At 37.2% G+C, this 25,734-nt stretch overlaps 1 protein-coding gene across 3 annotated transcripts in view; it reads left to right on the forward strand.

Annotated features, from left to right (window-relative positions):
- The window catches only part of WWC3 (WWC family member 3), a 97,833-nt gene that overhangs the window by 24,205 nt on the left and 47,894 nt on the right, over nucleotides 1-25,734 (forward strand). For all 3 annotated transcript variants that reach the window (XM_014882440.2, XM_014882439.2, XM_014882438.2), the window contains exons 2-5: nucleotides 11,142-11,251; nucleotides 15,977-16,180; nucleotides 19,272-19,348; nucleotides 21,461-21,540. In XM_014882440.2, the coding sequence (XP_014737926.2) occupies nucleotides 11,142-11,251; nucleotides 15,977-16,180; nucleotides 19,272-19,348; nucleotides 21,461-21,540 (471 nt within the window). The remainder of the gene's footprint in view (nucleotides 1-11,141; nucleotides 11,252-15,976; nucleotides 16,181-19,271; nucleotides 19,349-21,460; nucleotides 21,541-25,734) is intronic.

Consider the following 25,734-nt stretch of genomic DNA (forward strand, 5'->3'; position numbering starts at 1 on the left):
TTTTGCAGGGGGGTTGTTGCTCCATTGGTATAAAAGCAGCAAAGATTTTAGGGAGATGAAATTTCTTCTGTTATCTCTCCTGATTATGTTTGGAAAATAAGACATATTTTAAGCACAGTTCACTTTAATGGGTTTATTTTTAGACCACTTTTAATATCTTGTAGGTAATCATTAACCATTTTTGTAATACCACTTAAAATATGGAGCTTTAAAATAAATGGGTAGATTGAGGATGCTAATGTACACAATAGTCACTAATGACTTGGCCATCACCATTTCTAGGCAGCTGAAACATGCATCCATTTATGATTGACTAAGGGTCTGTTACTCCTGGAAGAGTGGAAAAACCGTAAATAATGAAGTGTCTGCTGTAGATCAGCGCTTGCAAGAAATGGACTCTGAAACCTAAAAGCATCAAAGATCCTGTCAATATATTTCCACTTCAGTTGCTTAGTGCTAAGTCAAGCTTAGTAGCTGTTCAGGCCAGTGATTGAAACTGTGCCTTTGGATGTAGCGTGTCGCATTAGTTGCAGTCTTTCACCCTCACATAAAGTGTTTCTTTATTGATGTAGTTCAGAAATTTAGGAAGAGAAGCAGTCTGGAAAGCCTTCCTTGCAGATCTGCAGTGCAGTTTGGGCAGGGGGCTGCTGCTGTGCAGTGTAATGTCCTCTCTGGCTGCACGTTTCCCTCCATGCCCATGGGTATCCACTCCACTGAGAGCTCTGGCCCTTTACAAGGCAAAATTTCTCTGTTTTACAGGCAAAGTCAATGCGTGACAGCTCAGTAGCATGTTAGAAGACATAACATAGAAATGGTACAAAAGAGTCCATAAAATTTCCAGGAATGTGATAATTGAACATGTTTGAGAAATGCCATATGTGGTACTTTCAGGAAAAATACAGGATGAGTATAACACATTTTCAAGTGTGTTGGAAGACAAGGAGGAGAAAAGCTGTTTTTAAAGATTAAATGGGAAACTCGTCTTGAATTTCTAATATTAGCTGGCATTGTAGACTTTTCTGGGTGCAAAGCCTTTGTTTACTGTTTTACCTCACAATTTGTTTTGAATAGGATGTATGTGAAGTCATGGTATGCATATTCTTTTGGCACTTATCTACACATCACTTTGTTCCAAGACTTGAAAAGAATGGTCTCTTGAATATGTATTTTTCCAACCGTTTTTTTTATACTCAGGCCAGTTGCATTTACTTTTTCCTCCCATTGTTTGTCAGTTTCTGCTTAATTTATCTAGAAATGATTTCTTGTAACTTTTAACATGTTTTCTTTTTTATTAATATAATTGAATAATATTTGTTGGTGTAAGTAGTTTCATGGAAATAATTTCAGTAAAATTTAATTGAATATACTCCAATAGTAAGTTTTTTGAGGATTGGAGCTTAAAATATTATAAAACATTAGATAAACTGAATTTTCACTGACAGTAGAGCTAGGATTGTTTGTGCATATAGGCATGATGGATGTCTGTTTCTAGTGTCATTAAACTTCAATTTACGTGTAGGGGAAACATTAGCTATAGCCTTTTCTAAAACATTCTCTGTTTCTTTCAGACTACAGAAATAAAAAAATCCCTTTACCTGATGTTTGTTGGCATGTTTTCTAGAGTGATGGACCCTCTTAGTGTATTAGAGAGATTTTCACAAAATCATGGAATATGCTGAGTTGGAAGGACCCCACAAGGATCATAGAGTCCAACTCTCAGTCTTGCACAGAACCATCTCCAAGAGTCACACCATGTGCCCAGCAGTATTGTCCAAATGTATCTTGAACTCTGTCAGGCTTGGTGCCCTGGGGAGCCTGTTCCAGTGCCCAACTACCCTCTGAGGGAAGAACCTTTTCCTAATATCCAACCTAAACCTCCCCTGACAAAACCCCAGGCCATCCTTTCGGGTTCTGTCCCTGGTCACCAGAGAGCAGAGATCAGTGCCTGCTCCTCCTCCTGCCCTCATGATGAAGCTGTAGCTGCAATGAGGCCTCCCCTCGGTCTCCTCCAGGCTGAACAGACCAAGTGCCCTCAGCCACTCCTCACGTCTGCTCAAGGGCTTCTCCTCAAGGCCCTTCACCATCCTTATGGCCCTCCTTTAGACGCTCACTAATATCCTTCTTACATTGCAGCATCCAGAGCTGCCCCCAGCACTGGAGGTGAGGCTGCCCCAGCCCAGAGCAGAGCAGGACAATCCCTCCCTTGCCCGGCTGGCCATGCTGTGCCTGATGCCCCCTGGACGGGCTTGGCCCTCCTGGCTGCCAGGGCTCTGCTGACTTCTATCCTCAGGTCTCTTTTTGCAGCACTGCTCTCTAGCCTCTTGTTCCCCAGTCTGTCCGTACATCCAGGGTTGCCCCATCCCAGATGCAGAATCAGGCACTTTCCCTTGTTGAATCTCATGCAGTTGGTGATTGCCCCACTCTTCTAATTTGTCAAGGTCTCTCTGCACGACCTCCCTGTCTTTGAGGGAGTCAGCAGCTACTCCCAGTTTTGTATTGTCTGCGAACTTGCTCGCATTCCTTCCAGTCCTCCATCCATTGGGGTGTAATTGCATATATATATATCTACTTCAAGATTTTAATGTTAACCTCTATACATTTTCAACTACTTGCCTTCTCGTCAGCCCAAAGACTATCAATTATTGTAAGATTTTCTGTTTTGCTGAGACTTGTCTAAAGTGGTTTAAAGTGTTCACAACAATGTTTCACAGTGCTTTCTTTATTGAAGAATGTCTTAGTAAACTTCAGTCATTTGACACTTGAATGGTATTTAGACAAATCAATGCATTGTGTGGACAAATCACTTGTGTGTGTGTGTGTACATATATGTATATACACATACACGTATATATTTAGTTATTTCCAATCTGGATCATTGGTAAAGAAGAATTATACATTTAAGTTTAAAGAAGATAAATTTAAGGGAGGGGAACACCTTCAGTGGTGTACAATGTACATTATACATGTATTATAAATGTACAGAAACTTGAATTACCATTAGTTGTTAGAAAGCTGTAGAAAAATCCCTGGTACAATCACATAGACTTCAAAATTTTGACGAAAAGTTTAGTCTAGCAAGGTCAGACTTAAAGCTAACAAGATAATTAATGCTGGTGTAATCTTCCTGGGTATAGGACACCTGAGGTTAGCAAGAGAACGTAGTAAATGGGCTTCATACTTTTACTTCTCTACTGCACTAGTAAGCAGAGACAGCCAAAACATTTTAATAAAGTGATAGTGAAAGAAGCAATGTAATAGTGAGAATGTTCTGATCTTTTTTTATATAAACTTCAAGTGATCGTGGAAGAGTCCTCAGGAATATTCAACTGCACAATAGTGTCTTGCAGCATGTAAGACCATTTTATTTCTTACTGAGATGTAAATCTTCTTTTGGTGCCTCCTTTTGTTCTAACACGTGGAGCTTCATGGACTTGAATTTGGAGTTTTATGTCCCAGTTTTGTTCCTTGTCTGCTGGGGACCCTTTTCCTGTCTGGTACATTTTCTTCCTGCTTTGAACTAATCTCATGATTCTTGTTCATGTGCAAAATGCTTATTATTAAGAACTTGCTGGTAAGATCTTGCCAGATGCACTTTTTCACCCTTGCTCGGGTGACTTCCATTAGGAAAGTGCAGGTGTTTCCTCCTCGTCTGATGGTTGTGTACAGAAGTTGTGACCAGCAAATTTTCTGTGTATAGGCATATACTTACACACAAGTACCTACACACCCCTCTGTGTAAGGGTGAAGTACATCGCCTCTCCCACGGACTCTTCTCCAGTGGTTTAGTTAACTGATGGGCAGGATTGTGGTCAAATAAGCTAGCTCTCAAACCAGAAGAGTCTTTGCAAAACTAAGGTTACAACTGTCAAGCAGTTTGTTAGACAGAACCAAACATAAAAATGTGTTTTAGTATATTCTGAGGATGTAGAAATTTGGCAGCTGGATGACTTGCTTGTCTCCAGCAGAATGTTGTAGAGCTTTGATTTGCAGCATGGAAGAAATAAATGGATAACTACGTGCCTGGCCTTTACTAACTGGGACCTTGATTATCAATCACATGTAGTTGGAAAATGCTACTATGCACAGATGTTGGATAAAAGTTATAGATGTTTATTTAGAATCAGTGAAACTAGAGCACTGCATACTTGCTAGCTCTAAAGCTGTGCTGTGTCTGGACACATGTAGTGTCATGTTAGGCTTCTTACACAAGTGTAAGAATTCAGCTCACTTCTCGAATTTTGAAATTCTCTGTTAAAGTTTCTTTATTGTTTAGTTTTGGCTTTTGATTCTTACTCATTTGGTTTTAGGTTTTTCTTTTTGGAGTCTCACACATGACGGAAGTCCTCGAGAAGATCTTGTAAATATTTAGAGGTTTTTGAGTAGCACTGGCAAAAGAAAAGTTCTAAATGTTTTGCATATTACTCTTTCTAGCAAAGCGCATTTTCAGTATGAAGGTGCAATTTGAAATCAGAAACTATAGTCTCCTAATTTCCCCTCCTTAGCTCTCTTATTTACCACACATCCCTACTAAACGTTTTCCTCTTATGGTTTATATCCAGCTGCCATATATAATTTTGTCCATTTTCTGCTCTAGATGCCAAGTCATCTGCCGTCCAGTCTGCTTTTCTTCAGCCAGACCCTCCAGCAGTTGTCTTTGCCCCACTGCTAATCTTAGAATTTGGCTGGTAGTTTTGTACAGCTGCTGGTCACTTTGGGCTATCTATGCATACACAATAAGTTTTAAAACATTAATGGATAGTCCTACTTAACCCTTCTGCCCATTTTTTTACTGTTTATCGTCTGTGAAAAAAACGCAATGAATTGCAGACACAAAAATAGTTTTCTTAAAAGCACTGACTTTTAACCTGGCTACGATTTTTGAGAAAGGCATTTTCATCATGTACATGAAATATTTTCAGCAAGAATTTCCCATAATATTTGTGTTCTGGCTTTGGATATGGATCATAGCTGCTGTTAAGAAATGGATAGCTGCTGGAAGACTTGGCTGCTTGTATGGAACTGTTTCAGCAGTTCCTGAGCAGCCAGACAAGTTACGCGAGAGCTGGAATTGGACATAGCATTTTATGTTTCAACATACTCAACCACTATTTTTCAGCTGTTTTGGTTTTGGGGATTATGAGAAAGGGTAAAAACAAAAGTATGTTATTTGTCTATTGCTGCTTGTTAGTGACGGTTTATTGTTTCTAGAATAAGTGAAAGGTAAGAAGGTGATGTTGGTACATGTCTTAGAGGTGTTTATGTAGGCTGCTATTACTTCTTGAGAGTCAACAAATTATATTGGTTCTCGCTTATCTGTGTAGCTTGCATACATTTTGCACCACAAAATCTAATTGTTCAGAATTTAAATTTAAAAAATAGTCTGATAGTGATCACACATTTTCGTCACACTTTAAGATACTGATTTATTACTGTACAAATGGCTAGCTAGTGCCATCCCGTGACTTGTGTTTTGCACATTGATTTATGCTGTGGTAACTTGTGTTACTCTAAATTGAAGCAAATACACTGATTGGACAGTATTAGCACTGTCATCAGCTTATTTGCTGTTGAGAAAAAAAAGAATAATGACATATAATAATACCAACAACATAAATAGATGCAAAATACAGTGTGGTCTTAAAAAGACTGAATTTCGAGTGACCTTTAGAAGAGTTGGTGCTTTTATTTCCTTGCTGCTGGGTACCATTTTTTTTTTCCAAGGGAAATGTATCCCAGTAATGACTCTGAACACATTACCTTCTTTAAATCTTTGTCCTGAGCACAGAATTTCATTTATGTAAGTTTCAGTCTGACCATCTGTATTGTGGATTTATTTTAATGAAGAATTGAGTAGATGTTCAGTGAGTTATTTTGTTCAGTCTGAGGTTAAATCACGTAGTAAAATGAAAATATGTAAATTGGATTAAGAAAAAGGATAAAATAAAGTTGTATCTTGAAAAGATACTTACAGTTTGGTGAACTTTGTTGTACTTTTGACGAAGCAGTTGCTATGTAATTTGCTAAACTTTATTTCAAAATCCAGTTCATTTTTATGACTTGGCTGCCTGCAGAGAGCTGAGTGGATGGAGGACAGATGAGGAGGAAAGCCATGGTGTACTCCCGAGTGCTGTAGCAGTGGATCTGGAGTTCATGGTGGCATTTCCTGGAAATAGCCCATGCCTGACTGGCTGTGCTGCCCCGGGGTGAGGCTGTGTGGCTCTGACTGGTGCCTGTTTTTTTTTTTCCTTTCCCCCCCTCTGTGCTGTTGGAGAGAATAAGAGCCATGGTACGAGACAAGAGGGTTAGCTGAACTTTATAACAATGTCTGTAACTAAATTCACGTTTGAAAGGGGGTAAGAAAAAAACCATTGATTGAAAACTTTAAAGTGGTGCATGATTTTTCATTTTGCCTTTTCTCTGTCTTGCTTTGTGACACTTCGGTAATATACTTAGTGTAAGACTTTCCTTGGATAAACTCTTGCTAGATTTAGCAGTTTTCTGATTATTTTCAAGTTATTCTATTACTCATTTTTAAATTGCATGGTGTTCTTCAGATCTCTAATGTGAATTAATGCAGTTTCCTCGTAAATTAGTAATACACTTTCTGATCTATATTTGTCAGGCAAAACCATATATGACATTAAATCACAATTCAGACTGAGATCAGGTTTAAGGAAATTTTTCTCCTAGTTGTTTGTGGAGGTGTATTAAATTTTGTTAGGTTTTTTTTGCTGTCATTGTACCTGATCAAAATCAGCAACAAGATTACAACCACTGTTGACAGCTGCTATTCTTGCATTCTTCTCTCTGTCTCCTACAGATAGTGACTTTTGTTCAGAATTTGGTGGTTCTTTTTCATAACTAGCCCTCCTGGTTAGTGCTTTCCTCTTAATCCAGGCCCACTTATAAAGGTGGGATGATCCTGGATGTAATTTAGGTGTCTAGGTGTTGTTTAAAGGAGGGCAACTAGTTTACAACAGTGTTTCTACTTTGGAACACCTTTTTGATTTCCTGTTCAAGATCTTGGAAAAACAGGCTCTGTTTGTCTTTATTTAGTTTCTCCCAGGGGAAGTTTTACTCAATTAGACCTAGGGATTTCAAGCCCTCTAATGTGGTATCAGGGCCATGGGAAGACTGAGGATCTCATCTAATATTTCCCAAAGCTTTGTGTATTTAGTGATCTGGTTCTGGTTTTGAATATCTATGAAAATGAAGTTGCCCTACTCTGTCTGCGAAGCTGTACTTTGGAGATGTGAAGTATGTCTTTTCTTTGGACTGAGAAGCTTTTTATTTAAAGGTTGAGGTTTTCTGTGAGTTTTTTTTGGGGGGGAGAGAAGAGGGAATGAAATTATATACTGTTAACAATGTATCTGAAGCTGAAAGCGCTTTTGTAGTAAATTATCTGAAATGGTATTGAGCCATTATTTTTTAATGTCTTTTCTTCTCCCCATCCAGTCCCTGCAATGAACTGGTGCATTCAAGAAATACTTGTTTTGCTGACACATATTCAGAAAGCTGTAAAAATGTGTTCTGGAATCCTTCTTTGTGTCATAGTGGATAAAGATATGAAATAAGTATGCAAGGAGGAGAAAAAAAACTTACTTTAGTCACTTGTTTGATTTTATTTTACATTTTAATTTTTGTATTCTAACTGTTTAGCTTGGTAATTGATGCAGAGAAAATGTGACTAAAACTTGGGTTTTCTGATGTTTGTTGGATTGCTTGCAAATACCAGACTTTTATTTCTTCTTAATGAAAACATATAATTTGGGCAGAGTTAGAAGTGACAGATCCGAGGTACATGACATTGCTCAAAGATTTTTCTCTGGGCTTGATATATTGGATTTGGATTATGGAAGCTTTCTTATGTGGTTCTGTATTTGCTTCAGAGTCACAAAAGATTGGATGCCTAAGGACTGAAGAGCATCATTACTTTTGGAAAGGATAAAGTCAGTTAATCTGCCATTAAGGTTGTTTTTTGATCTGTGCAGAATTGGCCCCGGTGGAGAACTGTTACTTGTACCTGGCCTGTAGGTCCAGTTGCTGCAAAGAGTTAATGCTGTAAACTGGTCCCAGAGGATTTTCATCTTCAGCTGAAAGTTCAGAACCTTTTTGTTAGTGTCTGCCAGTTGTTTTGGGGGGAAACAGGAGGTGATCATGGGTGAGTGTGTTAGTTATTGTTTACTACTGAGATCACAGATAAATGCCTTAGTTTTTCTTTACTGTGAATAGCACAGTTCAGGACAGCCCTTTTTTTTGTTTAATCAAAAATGGCAGCAGTTTTGTTATGTCTTTGTCTTCATGCTTTGAAAACTTTTTTTGTCTTTATTTCAATTCTTTGAAATGTTTTAACAGATGTACCTTGTACAGTTCTTTATAAAATAAGTAGAAAAGATCTGTTCTATTTTATAGAACTTAAGCTAATTTTAAGCAAACCCAGAGGGTAAAGCAGTATTTCCAGAAGATACTTAATTTCAGCAGTCGACTGTTGTAATTTGTGGCTGACCTCCAATGTAGATATCTGCATCTGTTCCATTTTGTCTTTGTTATTCTGAAAAACCCTAGTTTCCTTAATTGGCAAGAAACTAATCTTGTCCTCAGAGTTGCGCTTTTTAAACCAGGAAGGTGTTTTTTCAGTTCACTTAGTCAAAGCAGTGCAAAACGCAGGCAGAAATTTCCAATTCTTAGTTCTGTGTCTTTGGCTGAAGGTTCAACTCCATAGGTATAAATATGACTGAATTGAGTCAATGTGACATTATTCCTTGTCTGAAGGGAATCCAATTTAGAGCAACTTTGATTATAATTTAAAATGAGCAACATCAAGTTAATAATGGTCTGAATATCTGGAAGACAGCTTTTTATGTGTGGGTTTTGTTTCCCTGCAAGTTTTCCTTCAAAACCATTAATTAAACTGTTCACACATGCTTTTATAATGCTGTAATGAAAACTAGTTAGACCAGATGCATTAGTTTTCTTCTTTCTCCCTTTCCAAAAAGTGAACATTGTCCTTGTCCTGCAAGTCTGAGTCCTGGAGGGATCACGGAGAGCATTGAATTAAAGTTTTTGTAGCATGAAAGGTTAGAGTATCATGTGCAGGTTTTATTTATGAATAAAGGGTGAGGGTATGTTTGTGTAACAGGCAAGCAAGTCTCATAACTCATTCCAAAGAAAATCTTGTCTATAGCGTGGTAATTTAGGAGCTGATGTCTAGACTACTTTGAGAAGTTGTAAACATAATGTCTTCACGACAAAACCATGGGAGTTTAAGAAAAAATGCTGCACTTTGTATGTTTAATATTTGACTGAATTCCAGGGAGATCAGCAGTATTTTGGCAATATCTGGTCTGCCTGACTGCTAGATGAATTACTGAGAGTGCATATGTCAGTTCCTAGTAACATTTTCTTTCTTGAATACAGCATCTTTGGATTTGCATGATTACGTTATGTAAACTACATATTTGTCAGTAATGGAAAAATTTTACTTTAAATAATAGTGCACAGGTTTATGGACATCTTCTGTTAAACTGTTTATAAGTGTTGGAGAATCAACCAAATAGGATCAGGCTATTTTTTGACCTGAATAGCGTGATCTTTCTACTGTTGTGCAGAGCTGTTGAAATATTACATTGAAACTAGTAAGGATTTTTAAAAAAAATTCTACTACAGTTAATTTTGAACACCATAATCTCAATCACCAAAAATAAATAATAAATAGTTTCAGGAGGCTGGGAAAAGGTAGTTTTTCTGTTTGTTGTGTGCAAAGTTTTGTGTTCTTTGTTGATGCTTCAATGGTGTGCTTACTGCACCATTGGACTAGCTAGAACGTAGCTGTAGTAGTATTTCCATCATTTGAAGTCTTTAGCACTGGATTGTTCTAATTGGTTTTATTTTGGGATGGGAAAGGACTTCCATGTTCAAAGACAGACGGACTTCAGTTCAAAGTAACTGTGTTTTACAGGTGTTACCAGATGAAGAGCAATTATGAGTCCTAGTGGTCTCTCCATTCAGCAGTGTATTTGTAAGCATAGTCCAAATCTGGTGTCAGAAAATTGGGTATTACAACATACAAACAATTACAACATTGTTATGCTATAGATTATGCTCAAATTAAGTCAGTCCCTAAATTAATGCATGTATTTGATGTTTGCAAAGTCGTCATTGTTCTAGGTATTAGAAGTGCCTCAGCCAATATGTGAGGAAGGTGTTGTATCAATATCTCGTGTGTAATTGAAATTACTTTATTAGTAGCTTTTCAGTGAATGAATTTTGTGACAGCTTTGAGAGGAAAACATTATCCTGGGAGTTAAATAAAGATTAAAATGACCATTTGGGTGATAAACATGATTAGACTGAGTGTAAAGGCTTTTATATTTATATAATTTATTCTTCCTAGCTTTTTATACACTTTGCTGTTCCATAACAGTGTTGGTTTAGAGTCTTTCTGCGTAATATGGAACCCAGTACTTTCAGTGTTCCTGTCAACACTGATGTGGCTGTGTCAGTTTTCTGTTACCCACTGATCTATTAAGACTTTGTTTACCAAGGACTGTGATATTTTAAGCTGCTAGATAGTAATGCTGTTACTTATTAAGTACTATTTCTGCTCTAATTGGTTCAGAATTTTTCAGAGACATTTGTTTGTCTCTCTTCTTCTTGAGCAAAAGGAAGTAATTTGGATATGTCTGGACTAAGAGAATATCATTAAAAGTTGGAAATGTATAACTGAAAAGAGGAAGTCTGTTATATAGTGCTGTCTTGAATTATGCTGTGTTGTCACCAGAAAGAAGTTAAAACCTGTAAAGCTTCTAGTAGTTTCAACAGCGGTGAACTCCAGCTTCACATTTGTGTTCTTTGCAGCATGGGAGAAGAACTGGCAGGACTGCATGCCATTGTAATTAAATTGTTATACATAGAAACTAGAGGGGAGAAGCTTGTCTTACCTGTTTGGGGAGTATCTGTCAGCATATTTAAATGAAAATTTATTTTGAAACTGTATGTTTGTAATTATCAGCACATTCCGAAGTAGCATAACTAGTTTTTGATCAACTGGCCAAGGTATCTTCAAAACATGTAATAACATTCATTGCATTGTAAACTCTGCAGCTTTTGTACTTATTTGTGTTATTTTTATTTTTTTTCAGGATTACAAAGCCATTGACGTTTGCCGACTGTGTTGGTGATGAGCTTCCTCTAGGATGGGAAACTGTTTACGATCAACAGATTGGAGTTTATTATATGGACCACATAAATCGTGAGTAGATACATGATTGTTTTGAGGAATACTAGCAAGCTGGTGTTTACTCTTGCCACTAGCTTTGCTTCCAATACCATTTGTAGACCTCGTGCAACAGTGAGAAAATATATGCAAGTAATTTCTTGCAGAAAATGTTTCCTTATCTTTCATATGGGGGCATAATTGTAAAGAATTCCATTTGTAAAGAGTTTTACAACTTATGATTGAGCTAAAATGTATAACAGTATTTTGGTTTGCTTGGTCATACTGTGAAGTATTAGTAATTTTACTGTTGCTTTTAGTCATATGTCAGAAAGATTCTTGTGTTACATTCTTATATTTCCTGTTTTTCCAGTCATACATGGTTCACTCTTCTAGACTGAAAACCAAAATACATTCTGAGAGAAGTGTGCTGATTTTTAATCAGAAGCACTGTGAAATACAGTAATCTCATCCTTGCTTAAGCAATTTTAATACAGTACAAAATGCTATCAAAAAGACAATGGATGTCTCTTTTGGAAACTAATTTCAAACACTTTCCCTTTTGGACTATTGCTGAGCTTTGTATCATCACTGTGGCACATTTGCCACTTCTACTTTTAAAAAAAGTCTTATCTTTATAGCTTTGTACTGCTGCTGCTGTTACTGTTGTGCTATCATTAAGCTTCTTATCATCATTGAGTGAATGCTTTCAGTATTGTGGGAATTGGCAGTTGGTGGGGACTAAGAAAAGAAGAAAGTAGTTATATGGGCTATCAGAGCAACGGTAAATAGAATAATCTGAAAAACCAACCTCAATACTATCTACTTGAAATCTAGTCAATTAAGAAAGGAAAGTGTGGAAATAATTTTGGGCTTCCATCCATCATTGGAATTGTTTTATGTATTGTGGTTTCACAATTACTTGCTTTAAAAAACCCAAACAACAGAATAATAAATGTTCCCATGGTATTGTTTGACCTATACAGGTATTTATTTGTTGTGAAATTTAACAAAGATCATTAACTAAATGATAAACTTTAAACGACTGTTAATACATTAATCACAAGGTTAGGTAGACAAGAAAATTCAAAGGCAATAAATACAGACTGTTAGGTAATTCATACAATAACTCTGTGTTAAAAAAAAATATTAGTTTAAGGATTGCTGTCATGGTAACTTGAGTAATGTTGAAATTTAATAAAAAGTGACGATTACGTTGGAGTACAGTAATGGAGTGCAGTTGCACCAAAGTATGTGCATGAATGCATATATTTAAAAAAAATATGAAGGTATTACCAACTCTTTAAATTTTTTTTTAAATTTGCAGGTGGTTTTAGAGTCCCTACAGAAAATGAGTAGAACATGAACTCCAATTGCAATGCTGTTCCTTAAAAAAGCTACCAATAGGCCTCTGTGATAGGAATAGCAATCACTATCACATGCATAAAAAGGACTTCCTTTTGCTTTTTTGAATTTTGTTATTAGCAGCTTTACCACAGACTTCAAGTTTGAACTTACAGAAGGGATATTAATCATTGTAGGCATGTCAGATCTGGCTTGCATTTTTTTCTGTGCAACTGAGAGCAAAAAAATGTAGAAAAGAATCTTTGCAAAGAACAATTGAGTTCCCAAATGATCAGTGGGTAGACAGAAAAAAAAGTTGAATATTAATGGGTCTGGAAAGTAAAGCTAATCATATTATGTATGAAATGAAGTTAATGTATGAACAGTAGGATAGAAGCTTCATGGAGACAGTGCTGAACTGAGTAAAAGGAATCATTCAACAATTAACAAGGTTGCAAAATTAGTCTCTTTCATGATAACTAATTACTTGCAGCCCACAGATATTATCCTAAATGGTAATTCAGCCATCACAGTAAAATGGGTTTGTCACCCTTAGGCTAATACAGTACTTTCATATACTAGCAAGATTTATAATAAGAGGGAAGACTGAGTTGATATTATAGCTGGATAATTATTATTCAAAAATTAGTAGGATACTTGATCCAATTTTTAAACTGTTGACAACAAAGGTACCAATCAAGACTACATGACCTTCCTTTGTAGAAGTGAGAACTAATGAATAGACAATCATGTGCATGATGAGGTGGTGTCAGACAAGTGGCAGAGGTGGTGTAGGAGCTGAAAAAATGTTTTTCTGAAATGAGTATGTCTAAACCACTTGGAATGGCAGCTTCAGGAGAAAACATTGGATTGCCTTTTGTGGCTGACTGGATTAAATGCTTTATGCAGCATTGGAGTTCTGTGTTAATTGACAAAACAGAAGTGCTTCGGTGTCAAGAAATACTGTGAGAAAATGCAAGGGATAATTCAAAGAGAGTCTTTCTACACTTACCCTTACCAGGGACCTCTCATTCTTTGTGCACTCTCTCAAGCTTTTTGCCCTTGCACCTTTTAAAAGAAAACAGCAATACATCTGATTTTTTTCTAACTCTCTTGCTATGTTTGTTTACTCAGGAAGCAAAAAAAAGATTTCTAGGCAATAGTTTTCCATTTAAACTGGAAAAAAAACAAGGAACAGAAGAATCTTCTGTGAATCTCAATGGTGCTTCCAACCCTGATCTCCATCTTGTTCTGTAAATTCAGTACTTTGTTGACACCCTTACTAAGCTGCTCTTGGCTGTTATCCAACTATTGCTTAAAAACCTTGGCGGTTGCCAGCCACAGAATTCCTTTCCCTCCTCCTCAGAGTCTTTTGAGCCTTTGAAGTTTCCTCTAAGCAGTTGGGCATTCCCCAGTGAGGGAATAATATATTCTCTGCATTTGTCTGGGACTGTTCTTGAGTTACTATAGTGTTTTTTTAATTGATTGTAAAGAAATGAAGGAAGTTAATTTTATCCTACAATGTAGGATAAAATTAAAATAAGACTACAATGTAGTCTTATTTGTGGCAAACTTGTTTAGAAATCCAGGGCAAAGTTTCCTAAACCAGAAAAAAGCAGAGCTTCCCATGCACTAAAGAAGTTTTGTAGCTCAGATGAATGCTGCTAGCTTTTCAGAAGGCTTCTGAAATAATTCTGTGAGAGATGTAGTGCCTTGAAGTATAGGATCTCAGAAGCTTAATGTGTAATAGAATGTAACACCTTATCCTGGGCTATTTATTGAGATTAGGACTAATAATTTACCATTCAAAGACAAAAACTGAGTCCTAGTAAGCGTATCTGTTTTATAAATATTTACTAATTTCTCATCATTTTCATGGGAGTTTGGCAATTCTAGGAATATTAAAATTTGCACAGATTTCAGCAGTACTTATGGACAGATGAGGTAGCAGTGGAAATTGAAATGCCTTCAGTGAAGGGTGGGCAGCATCAGAACTTGGTTTTCTTCTGCTTGCCCTCCATGTAGAGAAGGATTTACAGCAACTCAGCAAACCAAAGCACATCCTGTCCTTGGCTGAGGAGATAGTTTCAGATCATTGGAGCCAGAAGGGAATCCAAAAGGGTCTCTGGGAAGTGGGAAGAAATTGCAGAACTGTAGGCACTATCTTTATACTGTTTCAGTGTGAGGAGTTGCAGGGAGAGAAAGGTACAGCTGTTGAGAGAAAAGGTTATTTAGGAACCTAATCTGCAGATCTGTTGGAAGCACTGCTCTTTGCTGAGCTTTCTGTTTTTGTTTATATACTTTTTAGATGGCTCTCAAATGGTAGAGCTGCTAGCATGACCTTGACACCATTAGCGTTCTTAATCTGTTGGGCTCAATCTTCTACAGCTTTGTATTTCATCACTGGCTCCAATATACTGAATTATGTACTCAGGATTAATGCAAAACATAACTGGCTTTCATCTCTTGTAAGAAACTAAATTTGGGAAAATTGCTAGGTGCTTAGCTCCTGACTGTGCTGCAGGTTTTGCCACTACTTTGAACATTCACATTGTGTCTGCAGCAGCTTCTTACTGGTAGAGCTTCAATCATCAGAAATTAACATTACATTTAAACACAAGGCTTTTACATGGACATCATCATGTAACACATATTTGTTGACTCACAAAAACCCCAAAATGATCCAATAATTTTTTAGAATTTTAACGTGTGTCATCCTCAAATGCTTTTGCAATTGCAAAGAGATTGTTTTGCAGTAATAACCTCGAAAATCAGTAGGAATGGAAAAGATCTCTTTTTTTTTTGGTGGAAACTTGTTTTTGGTTTGTGTTTAAATAAAAGCTGTTCTGAACCCTGCCGAAGAAAAATATCAGACTGCTGTTTCTTAAGACAAATAAAGAGAAATTATTTAAAAGCTTTATGGATTTGAGACTAAGATGCTGACTTCTCCATTGAATTACCTTATTCTTCTCAGCTATGCAGGGGTAGCCTCTGTCCTTTTAAGATGTTATACTTGCGAAGTTGTATGCAGTATCATAAGATAGTTCCAGCTATTTATAGACTTAGGGGTTAAGCATTGAGATACCTTTCACTTTTCCTTGTGATTCTGGGTTTTTAGGTAGTTCTTGGAATTTTCAAGTTGGCTACGAGGGAAGGTTAGAGCCAAACTTCTGTTTTCTTTGGGTTTGCACTGGTTTGTAAAGAAAAGAATAACATTTAAATGCCTTTTATATTTGAAAAGGCCTTTTCTGTTCTTTCACTCTATATCCTTCCTTTTTCTCATCCTGGCTGAAGTGATTTTGGGCACTGTAGCGTCAGGTGTGCTGGTTGAGAATGAACATTAACAAAAATAAGTGGGATTTGGTAGCACAAAGTGTCATATAATTTTATTTTAATTCTTTTATTTTTTCTCCTTAGAGCTCACACAAATTGAGGACCCAAGGGAACAGTGGAGAAGGGAGCAAGAACGCATGCTAAAGGAATATTTAATAGTTGCCCAGGAGGCACTCAATGCCAAGAAGGAGATTTACCAAATAAAGCAGCAGCGTTTTGAACTAGCCCAAGAGGAATATCAACAGTTGCACAAAATGTGTGAGGATGACAGCCGTTCTTATGCCAGCTGTAAGTTTACTGTCTTTTCTTGGTTTTACTCACCTGCCCTCACAAGATATGGTGTAAGAAATAGTGTGAAGTATTTCCATCACCTGATTCTTCTCCAAGTGAAGTTCCTGACTGCAGCAGTGAGGTGCTATCCTTTGACTCTGCAATTCAATGTCTTCCAGTTCGTGGTACATCTATTACAACAGAGATTTAACATTTAATAGGGATAAATGTTAACATTAAAAAGGGATGCAACATTAAACAGGCACATATCCCAGCTGGTATTTCTATCCATCTTGGAGCCAGCGGTAGTGATGCTTCCTGCAAGGCAACAAAGGACTGAATGTTGCTGGATCAGCTGCCTACATGCACTCCTAAACTCAAAGATTATTTTCCACTTAATATGAGAGGGAGCCATCACCTTAGGGGAAACTATCTGTGTATCCATAGTCTATTTAGCAAGTTTATAAAGAGTTAGGGACAAGCTGTTATGTTCTAGGGTACTTCTTACCATTAACTAGGCAACAGTATTTCATTAGTTCACCCCATTGTTGAATGGCAGGCTGTGATTCTGATATTGGTGATACAGAGCTTTGATTTCCTGCCCTTTTCATTCTTATGTCTCTGGTAGCTTGGAGTAGATGATGCACTTGTGAATTCTGATGATGTTGCACCACTGTCATGGCAGTTGGTTGGTGCAGTAAGAAAAGGTGTCTTTATCAGAGTCAACCAGACTAGTTCAAAGAAATTAATATACACAACACCACATGGAAATGTAGTGGAGTTTTGCTTTTTTTTTAATTGGAGTTCTTCAATGGCTGTACAGTCATTGTTTTAACTACTGGTTTGCTGTTAAATGCCAAGGATTTAGTAAGAATGGGAAGCTCTGCTTTAGACTTTTCTGAAAATGTTCAAGAAATCTGGTTGTGGAAGGGAGCTTACAGCAGGTGTCTAGATATAAGTGTTAAGCTACTGATTCACTGGTATTTATTAATCCAAGGTAATTCATACATGTGCCAAAGTCCTGAATAGAAGATGTTTTCTAGAGCAGAGGTGTCTCAGATGGTTTGGACCAAGTACTCTGTTACTGTTGAACTGGGATTCTCATCTTTTTGTTTAGTTTATATATATGTATTCTGTGATTCAGTTTGTGACATAACTGAACAGTTGTGACCAGTCTTATTTCCCCCTCTCAAGTCCAAGTTTCTGAAGTACTAGCAAGATATTTTCCCATTAAGAAAGAATTTTCAAAAAAAAGAAACTTTTGTTTCAAGTATGTTTAACAACTATTTAAAGACTTGGAGTAAAGTAAAAGGTAGTGTCATCAGTATTTTTGAGATTATAAAATCTAAATCGGTATTTATTGCAAAACTTTTCTAGGAGCGTGGGCTTTTTGGTTTCTTTTTTTTAATTTGCAATAATTCTGTGGGATATTTTGTTGAATTTTTTTCAGGTGAATATACAAAAAGAAACTTCTGTTGAAGATGAAAATATACTAGAAAAATATAACCTTTTTCATATTTTTGAAGCTCTTAGAAAAACAAGTTATTTGAAACAGCAGCAAAATATGACTGAAAATGACAAAATTGGCAGTTGTCTGTAATGAAAGCAAATGCTCTGTCAATTTACTTACATTTCTCAATCTTCTGATAGTTTGGGGTTTTATAGGTATATCTTGAGTTGAAAATAAGAATCTATAAGACCAATTACAAAAAAACATTTGCTTGTTTAGAGGTAGAAAAATGCTTTAATTTTCTACGGATGTGTTAATATATTTTATATTGGTATAAGGTCATAAGCATCTGTTTTGAGAAAATGGGATGGCCTGATTACTCGGATGATTTTTAAAAATTTTTTTTAAATATCCTTTTGGGGATTAGTCATGCTTATCAACTCAGGATTCCCAAAAGCCTCTTCTCCACTTTTTATTCTTAATTTGACTCTTCCACTCCACTGTGGGATGCTTGCTTTTCCTTTTATTGTACAGAAGTACTAGGCTTCTAATTCAACTGCAGTTGCATGGCCAAGGTTGGACAGTTATATAGCGAATATCTTTGCCTCTGCAACCACTTGTTTCAAGTTATTGCATTAAAAGAGCTAAAACTTCACAAAGTGTTTTCTTCCACTTTGCCTGTGGGTGCTGCCATTGACTCAGTGTCGTGTGCTTATGAGTGGGAGGTGAGCTCAGTGCTTGTGGGTTGGCAGGGAGGTGCCCATGCAGCAGTTTTGTGACTCAATTGTGATCAGCACTGTTTAAAAAAAAAAAAATCTATAGAAAATCCTAGGTTTAGAGAATTAGTCCAGGCATGACTACTTATTTTGGCAAGTTTCTGCACGCTTGACATGACCTTGGCATTGCAGTGTTCTTTTGAGAGTCAAAAGGCCCAGTGCAGCCCCAGACGTGGATATGAGTTTCAGTGCAGTAGCCTTCAGCTCTGCAAAAGGATGGAAGGTCTGACAGCACAACCCCATCCATTCACATACCAGGCATTTTTCAGTGAGCCAGTGCTGCCTTGAATGCTCACTCCGTAAATCATGATTGCTCTTGCCCAGTCTGTCCTCTAGGATCTTTACTTCATCTGTTTAGGCTTTAGTTTCTAATGCCACAGCTTGAAATCATTGCCTGACTGTAGATACCCTGTGAAGAGCTCACTTGCCAGGGTTGCTTTGTATTTCAGTTCCCTACACTGTTGCTTTAGAAGGCAGCTTCTCTCCTTAGCTGATATAATTTTGTTCGGACAATGATTTTTTTAAACTTTAGTCCCTATCATACTGTTAATTCACTGTACCTAGGAAGTAACTAGTAATTATTAATATTACACAAATTGCTTGCATAAGTAGATGCTATCATCCTATCATAGAAGCTATGTGCTTTTAGGAAATATGTGGTGCTGCTATATGCAATTTTTGGTGTTGTTCAGGATGAAAAAAGTTTCAGGTGGGCCAAATGGAAATCTTCAGTTGTACTTCAGCACAGAGGATAATTTTAGAACCTAGTAAGAAAATTGTAAGAAAAAGGATTAATGAAATTGTTTACTAAATAGTGCCACATCTTAATAATTGTATTAAAGAAAGGGGGAAAAAAGTAAAATACTGTTTTCCATCTGTTTAGCATTCTCTGGATTTTCAGCTAATACCAAGTATGACCCATATCAGATTAAAGCAGAAATAGCCAGCCGTCGTGACAGAGTGAGTAATCTTTTTTCATTTTGTAAAAATATGAATTAGGCGTGGGGAAGGGAGGGAGGGAGGAAGGGTCTGTTTTTCTTTTGCTTTAGCAGTTACACTGAAAATTGCATGCGTTTATAACAATATGGTATTGAGAAGTGCTTTTTTATTCTAACCTGTTGCTCTAATAAAACAACTCTATATTAATTGCATTTTGGTGACTTGAGAAGTAATGGTTTTTCGATGTTTCAAGTGCAAACATTTTTGTCACAGATGTCAGAGGCAAGCTCAGCCAGGCTTTCAGAAATTGCTTTCTCTCTACAAACTGTCACAAGAAATAAATGCTCTGCAGCCATATTCTTTCAGTTCAAACCCACTGTCTTCATACCATTTACCCATTTTCAGCGAGGTTTTACTGGACTGTAGGTTTAGCCACTTATTTGGAAATCTCTTCACAATTCAGTAGACCTATTGGCCAAATAGAATTTTTCAGCTGATTGGCCAGAGCTCTTTTATGAGGAGAGGGCAGTTCAAGTATTCTGATAATGATAGGCAGTTCTGTAACAAAAATGTTCCTTATTTATATATATATTTTAAAAACTAAAGTCATGGTTTTGATAAATAAGTATTAAAAAATTACTATCCCTGCAGGGTAATGTTCCATTTTTATAGTGACCACTTTTCACATGAGTGCCTCTGAAAATAAATCTGTTCACCACCCTTCAAAGGCATTTATTCTATCTGTACATATTTATTACAAGTTTGTGCTTGTTTTACATACTCTAAATGTCAGCATATTCTAAACAAGTAAACAAGCCTTATTTATCTAAGTAGTATTTGAAGAAAGTAAGATTTTCACTTATGACTATTTTCCTCTCTTCCTCCTTAAAACAAAGCGACCTACTACATGCATAGGATATATGTTCAAGTGTGCATAGGCATTGAGTTGTTTCAGGAAATAGAATGAAATTGGCATCATAAAGTTTTTGTGTACATGATATTAGTGATGCATTTTCTCATTTTACTTTTGGTGAGTGTTAAAGGAGCTGGTGAGGGTATAGGAGTGTTTAGAGGCTGGTGCCATGAATTTTGATGAAAGGGAGGGAGCTGTGTAGGATGCTGGGACTCTGACAGTCCTGGTTTGCATCCTGGTACCAGGTGCAAAGCCCATTGCTCTTGGAATAGAACTGAGGAAAAAGTTAATTTTTTTACTGTCTATTTAAAAATTCTGTTTTGTAATGATTTTATCATTTACTGATGTACATGTGAAAATTGAGAGTGCTCTGGGTAAATTGTAGAAAATACACTGAGCTTGGTAGCTTAAGAACAGAGAGCTTTTTTCTTCCATCCCTCCCCCCTTTGGGCTCACAGTTCAGTCTTAGTACCTCATACTCAAGCACCCCTGTTCACCTCACTTGTGTGCTGCCCCTTGCATTCCCCTCCCCCTGTTGCCTTCAGTTACCTGTCAGCTTTGGAGGGCTAGAAGCTCTTTGTTTGCAGATCATTCTTGGCTCTTCTATGGTCTACACAACCTACTCAGGTAACTGTTTCCATAAAACCACAAAAATAGGTTTTAGGAGACATCTTTGTTATGTCACTTTAGATTTATGCTCATTAGTTGGATCAAGATAATTGACTAGGGGGTTGAGAGGGCAGGATAATATGGAAATAACTGTAGAAAGCCAGACTGCCATTTCTGGGAGAGAGACCAGTTCTGCTGCCAGTAATTTTGTTTTCCTGGATTGAAAAATTAACAGCATTGAATGTTCAGTCTTTTTTAAAGTTGACTGAAAAATTGAAGACAGTTGAGAGGTGTCTTTGCTACAAAGGGAGAAGAAAATTTATATGGATTGATACTTTCTAGCTCTTAGCATAGGCTGTTGGAGAAAGACACCTGATAGAATAGATGGGGAAATTGATGCTTTGAAACCTGAATGTTTTGTCTGCTGTTTGATTGGGCCTTACGATATTTAAGAAAGTCTGTTATTTTAATGCAAAATTTTAAAGCAAGAAGAGAAATTATCACTTCCAGTATTTTAAAGTAGCTTAAGATTTTGTATTTAAAAACCAATTATTTTGATTGTGGAAGTTACTGTTGCTTATTTTTACTTTAAATTATTTTCTATTATTCAGCTTTCTAGGCTGAAACGAGAATTGGCACAGATGAAGCAGGAGTTGCAATATAAAGAAAAAGGAGTGGAAACTCTGCAAGAGTAAGTTGTTAAGAGTTTGTGGGAGGATCTTTTTTTGGGGGTTGGGGCTTTTTTTATTTGTCTTTGAGTGAATTTCATACAAAAGTGTCAAAAATAAAACATTAAATGCTTTGCTTCAGACTTTCTGGTGTGATAGTGATGCAGGGAGAGAACAATGTGAAAGGATGGAAGAAGAGTTAGACAGCATTGATTGGAGTTGTGGTTTTGTAGGTTCACTTGCAAGAACAGCTTTATAGGCCACGTTCTTTAACTCTTCCTCAAGATAGTGCCAAACTGGAATTAGATTTTAAAAAATATTTCCCAAATACTTTTTGGAAATACCTACTGCCTGGAGCACAGCCCAGAACATCATGCTGTAGTTCCCTTGTGGCAGAACCAAGGCTTTCTGGCTGGGCACAGAGCTTTTCTTAGGAGGAATTCTGTACAAGAGTGCTTCTCCCTGTGGCCTGATGGTCAGGCCATCTCATTCTGCACTGTATGGCTGATTTATGCTTGTACTGTAAATGTGTGAGAACTTGGATTGTGTTGCATGTGTGCAAAATGTCTGCATGTAAATGTGACTCCTTGTCTCCTCCCAGTAAGGAAAGGAAGCTCAGGGCAATTTGCCACTGCTCCCAGGGCTGTTATTCAGCCCTGCTCTGTTTGCTGCGTGCTCAGTGGTGTCAAAGGCTGTGAAATGTTGTGGTGACCCTCTCCCTGCCACTCTTCCTGCAGGCCATCTGATGGGAAGGGAACTGTGTGACTTCCATCTGTGTGTTGCTTAGTCACCTACACACATAGCTCATACACGGGATGCCCAGTGGGATAGAGAGAGGTTGTCAGGCCATGAAAAAGATGGCAGGTAAACACAGGTTGCTCTGGCTTCCAGATTTCTTCAGCAAGGCCAGTGGCTAGACCCAAGAGCTTGAACAGCACTTGGATCCACCTTGGATATGTGGCCGTGCATTTAGAAACTTTGGTCTTTTTTCCAGCATGCACGTGAACAAACTGCCTAATGCAGGAGCTTCCTGAAAATGTTGGAACTGTTGTATGTGTAATGCATTTTGTAACATGAGTGCAGCAGCTGCAGAAATATTTTGAAGCTTTGGGTTTATTGCATTGGTGCTACAACGCTTGGGCTTTCACTTCAGGAATTCTGATGAAATTCCAGGGATCCTGGAACAGTTAGGTACTTATTTTCCAATATCGATTGGTACTATGATAACAAAACAAATTAAAGGAAGATTCTCAGATTTAACTTTTAAAAAAGAAGGAGTAACCCATGTACCTGTGTAACCCATGGAGTAACTTAGTATTTTTTGGCATGTTTGATTTTTTTAAAATAACAAAATTTTCTGTTTTTTTTTTCAAACAAGGCTCTTTTGTTTTATAGTACATTTAGAAAGTTTTATAGAAGAAAACTTGTTCAACCAAAATACCAAAATTCTTAATTGGCAGATACAATATAATAATTTTCAGGCATAAATGTATTTTTATTGAAGCATTTAGAGGTAGTTGGGGGAATTGGTAATGTAGGATACTAACTGAAAATTAGTAAAATAAAGCACTCAGAGTATTGGCAGTTTCAATACACTAAGTAATATGTTGAATATAAGTCAGCATCTCAGTATGGTGGCCTAGATATGTAAACAGTAACAGAAAAAAGCAATTTTGTCTTACGATTCTTAATCGTATTTTCTTTGAGTAATAGTTGCTATGCCTTTTCTGCTTTTTTGTTTTCCTTCTCCTGGTTATTGGGTTATTTAAGGGTGTAGGTTCAATTATTTTATAAAAGGACTAACCACTTGACTAGGATGTTGAAAGTATTTGTTGAAGGCCATTTGAAACTCAAGATTGTTTTAATTAGTATAATTCATTTAAGATAGTCCAGCAAACTAGTGCAACTTTTTGCAAAGTAAAGTCTGCAAATGATTAGGAATACAAATGTTAGTCTTGGATTATAGCCCAAGTCAAGTTGCCCATGCTCTAGGATGGGGTTATAGGAGAGACATTCGAGACAGGAATTATTTTAAAGCATATCTGATTAGTCAGTGGTCACTCCAATCATGTAGTTTAAAAGTTCAGGCATGACAACTCAGTGCTTCAGTGCTGCTCATTGCTGCTGTTGCTGTTGTTGTCCTCTGTCCTCTGTGCACTGGGTGGCACTTGTTGCTTCCTGGAGATGGGGAGAACCTTTTGCCTGTGTGTTACCTGGAGCTGAGCTCTGCTCTCTGCCGTGACTTCTTCCCTTATGAAAGAGATTTGTGGTTCTGTTTTTGGTTTTTTTGCTTTTTTTTTTTTTTTTTTTTTTTTTTTTTTTTTTTTTTTTTTTAAAATTTACCCTTCTGGTGAGATACATGCACTTCTTTTTTGGAGTATTTTGCTTCTAGGAGGAAGTGAGCCAATTTGGAGAGTACTTAAAGTAACAACCAAAGAGAGGAGCTTCTCTTACCTCCTTGTGTAGTCAGTAGACAAATTAGCCTGAAAGCCTAACTGTGCAATCTCTCCCCTAACCTTCTGTATTTGTTGGGAGAGAAGGGTCACTCAAGTCAAGTACCAAGGCTGAAGTAGTTTAGTTTTTCCATGTCCTCAAAGTAAGTATATTGTCCAAAAATAAATTAATTGCTTCTTGAAAACAAAAATGCTGGGGTTTTTGCTCTGTTCCCCCCCTACCCTGCTTCCCCTTTAAAGTTTATTGCATTTCAGACATTTCCCACTTCTATTAAGTTTTCTAAATTTTTGGTTTGCGTCATTCTTCTTCCTTCTTGTGCTAAGTCAAATCTTCAAGTAACTGCCAAACTGCAAATGGCATGCATCCTGTTCAGGTTTTTTAAAAGCATGTACATCACTTTATTTCAAGTGTAAGCCAAGAACAACATTAGGAGCCGTCAAACTTCGGGCTTTACATCTGGCTGAATGTTTGCTTTGAAAGTCTCACCAAAATGGCATCATGTACAGATATTGGAACTTGCTTCCAGGTGACTCTGTGCAGCCTTTGCTTGGTATAGCTCTCAGAGAAGAGACAGCTTTTATGGAGACGGCAGTTGGGTTGCTAAGTATTTCAATCATTTTATGTTGCTGTCTGATTCAAGTGCCTTTGTTAAATGCACATCTCTTACACTGACGTTTTCCATTTTCAGTGTCTGCCTTGGACTGTGTTTTGTTTTCTGTTCTTTTTAATTTTAGTAAAATGGCTTAACCATCTTTGAGGAGAATGAAAAGAAAACAAAACCACAAAATGACTGTAGAAGTGAGGTTTTATGAGTGGAGACATGATTGAGAGGGGTTTCAGTACCTCTACAGCTTCAATATTGTAAGAATTCCAGTATTCATAGAGCTGCAGCTTTTTATTGGGACTATACTTTCTACAGTTCCATCTAAATTTGGCAATGCTGTGTGTGATTGGACGTGAGTTTGTGTTTGCCCAGTGGAGACTTTGTAGAGCTCACTATTCAAAGCCTGCAAAGATCCCCACCCTGCAGGATGGTGCACCTTAGCCTCCGCCTGCACCTTTGCCCCAAGGTGCGTCTGATCCTGTCACAGTCCAAACTCACAGGGTTAAATATGAGCCTTTTCTAGAACAAATTCCTTCCTTTGGCCTGACAGCAGAGACTGAGAAGGAGGAGCAGTTCCTTCTCCCCTGTGTTTTTAGTGACCCTACTGCTCTCCAGCAGGAATTTTGGAGGAAGAAGGCGTTTAGAAACAAAGGAAATGAAAACTTGGCCAGTTGGCTAGGAGAGCAGAGTGAATGCTGTGAGAAGTTGGGAGTGACAGGGAATTAGGACTGGCTAAACGATTTGTAGCTACAGACTAATTTAGAGGTTAGGAGATCTGACATAAACTTTAAAACTAGATTTTTGCTCAAGTGCTGTGCTTTGGTGAAGGAAAATGGAGGAACACAGAATCTGCCCTATAGGGCTGAAACAATGTCAAGCATATTAATAGTCTGTGTATCCTAGATACATCTTCATATCCTTACAGGCTTGCATATTAGTTGAATATTCTCGCTATTCATACAAAGGTCTGATCTATATTTGTATCATGCTGCTTTCAATTAATGAAATGGAAGACTCCTGTTAACTCTATGGCTTTCAGAAATAGATCTTTATGAAAAAAGGGAAAAGAATTAACAGACAATAAATAACAGGTAATTTTGTAAGCTACTTTAGTCAGTTTGGGTTGACAGCAATAATGATTCAAGCCTAAATATTTTTG

This window comes from Sturnus vulgaris, chromosome 2, assembly GCF_052056855.1.
Source record: "Sturnus vulgaris isolate bStuVul1 chromosome 2, bStuVul1.hap1, whole genome shotgun sequence".
In the NCBI taxonomy this organism is placed as follows: Eukaryota; Metazoa; Chordata; class Aves; order Passeriformes; family Sturnidae; genus Sturnus; species Sturnus vulgaris.